We start from the raw sequence: 2,300 nt of genomic DNA, 5'->3' as shown, positions 1-2,300 counted from the left end.
TTTGAGTTACAGACTTCATTTTTATGATTCCCAAATGACCTGAGCGTATTTCTTTTAAAATCCGAAATCTTAGACTGCTTGGGATTACAGCTGTCTCCCCTTAACAAAACAGTTTTGATCAATATATTACTCACTGCAATGCACTGAATACTCTTTAAGAATGTATGACAACTTTTTGGCCATTTGTTATTTTTGACACAGCTCAACACAACAGATAGGATTTTATCTTTTATTGTCTCTTTGGGAATTTCCTTCTGTAACAGGGACCTGCCAAGCATGAGGAAATTTACATACACACAATCATCTGGTTCAATCTACCCCGGTAAATGGAATCTTCATAAACAGTCAGAGTTACAATTTCCATCAGTTTTGCGATATTTAATGACATAATCATGCTGAGATAAAAATTCGGCCTGTCTTTGCTATCTCCTATCACAAATGGAAGTCAGTGAAACTTTGGGACTGAACTTATAGATGAGTGGTTTATGATTTGTTATCACAGTAAAGTGACACTCTCTTAGGTACAGATCACATCTTTCTACACTCCCTACAATGGCTCTAGTTTCTTTATTCAAGATACAATAATTTTATGGGTATGCACCCATGCCTGACTCAGCAGCGTCACAAGCTAAAACTAGTGGCAATGATGGTTCATAATGACAAAAAATTTCGTGTGACAGCAACATACGCTTAGCTTCTTTGAATGCTTTGTCACATTTTGCATTCCTTTCAAAATTTGTTGTGTTGGTGCATGAATACAGAGGACCTAGAATTCTAGACAAGTTTGGCAAAAATTATCCGTGATAGTTCATCACACCACAAAGTGACAAGATCTGAGTTTGGGTCGTTGGCTTTGTGGTTCTCTGCACAGGTTCTACTTTTCTATCACTATTATTCAATCCATTTTTATCAATAATATGACCATAATATTCCACCTCACTTTTAAAAATCTTCCTTTTCATAATATTCACAGTTAGTCAAGCATTCTAATAACCCACAAGGTTAACTGAGCGCGCTAATACGCTGCTTCCTGAACTCGGGTAGGGGCGCCGGCGCCAGATCAAATCTGCCCGGCTGATTAATGACGAGAGCCAGTATGCCAGCCAGCCTGGATGTGGTTTTTAGGTAGTTTTCCGCATCTCACTAGGTGAATACCGTGCTGGTCCCCACGTTCTGACTCAGACATTTGCAGAGATTTGCACTAATTCATGGCTTACACTAGATGCAGACAGATGGGTTACACTACTTACATCCCAGTGGGTTTGCAGTGACTGCAGGAAGGCATCCGGCCACCATTTGTCACTACCACTGCCAAATCCGTAATAACATGGCCGACCTTCGCAGGATAGCTTCTGTAAAGTTTGGAAGGTATGAGATGAGGTACTGGCAGAAGTAAAGCTGTGAGGACGGGGCGTGAGTCGTGCTTGGGTAGCTCAGTTGGTAGAGCACTTGCCCGTGAAAGGCAAAGGTCCCGAGTTAGAGTCTTGGTCTGGCACACAGTTTAAATCTGCCATGAAGTTTCATATCAGCGCACACTCTGCTGCAGAGTGAAAATCTCATTCTGGAAATTATCCACTTGTTTAATAACGCTAATTTTGTACACTGGCACATGTTCTTCCACAGTGGAACACATGTCGACACTGTAACACTCCTTGCACATACTGACATATTCTTCATTTAGATCACTTTATCGGTATATATTTGTTTCGATGCACAGTTTTCTGAACATGATATTTTTTAACACTACTTGCTCCTCTTCTGACCACCGTTTTAATTTGATTCCTCTGAATCAGTGTCAGAATCCCCAAACACCAGCTTGTGAACCTTCCTGGCTTTCTTCTTGTTCCCTGCCTTGTCCTCTTTCTTCCTCCTGCACTGGTTTCCTTTGGTCCCTGACTTATTGAATGCTGAGTGCTTGCCTTTTCCGCAACACATTTTTGGAACACACCCTTGGATATCGCCAATTTTACAACCGAAACGTTTTAAAGAGCACTGTGGCTTCAAGAGTCATTGTTTGCCACAACAGTAACATTGTACGTTTTCATACTACAAGTTCACTTGGTGCACTCTGCATGAAAATGCCTGATTGTATCCATGACCAACCATTGCAGTCTCAGTTGTAGCAGCCTCCATAGTCACTGAAATTTCTTGAATGTCAGTTTGCGTTCTCCAAACAGTTTTCTTCGAACAATTTCACTTCTTGAACAATTTCACTTCTTAAACCACACACTAATCTTTCTGATAGCACTTCTTGTAAATTATCTTGAAATTTGCAGTGTTGTGCCAAAGATTTCAACTGT

At 40.6% G+C, this 2,300-nt stretch overlaps 1 protein-coding gene across 1 annotated transcript; it reads right to left on the bottom strand.

Moving 5' to 3' along the window:
* Nucleotides 1-587: 587 nt before the first annotated feature.
* LOC124775503 lies at nucleotides 588-1,677 on the bottom strand. Its single transcript, XM_047250336.1, has 3 exons — nucleotides 1,577-1,677; nucleotides 818-954; nucleotides 588-766 (listed from the first exon to the last, which is right to left on the bottom strand). Exons 1-3 carry the CDS (start codon nucleotides 1,675-1,677, stop codon nucleotides 588-590), a joined length of 417 nt encoding a protein of 138 aa, XP_047106292.1.
* Nucleotides 1,678-2,300: the final 623 nt, after the last annotated feature.

Source organism: Schistocerca piceifrons, chromosome 2 (assembly GCF_021461385.2).
Source record: "Schistocerca piceifrons isolate TAMUIC-IGC-003096 chromosome 2, iqSchPice1.1, whole genome shotgun sequence".
In the NCBI taxonomy this organism is placed as follows: Eukaryota; Metazoa; Arthropoda; class Insecta; order Orthoptera; family Acrididae; genus Schistocerca; species Schistocerca piceifrons.
Note: the sequence above shows the minus strand (reverse complement) of the source record. Positions and strands in the feature narration are given on the sequence as shown.

Excerpts from the sequence above, each read along its gene's own strand:
- LOC124775503 (XM_047250336.1), bottom strand. The coding sequence starts at position 1,677 with ATGAAGAATATGTCAGTATGTGCAAGGAGTGTTACAGTGTCGACATGT. Across the intron at positions 955-1,576 it reads AAATTAGCGTTATTAAACAA|GAAGATTTTTAAAAGTGAGG; the intron begins GTGGATAATTTC and ends TATTATGAAAAG. Across the intron at positions 767-817 it reads TCAGATCTTGTCACTTTGTG|GTCCTCTGTATTCATGCACC; the intron begins GTGTGATGAACT and ends CTAGAATTCTAG.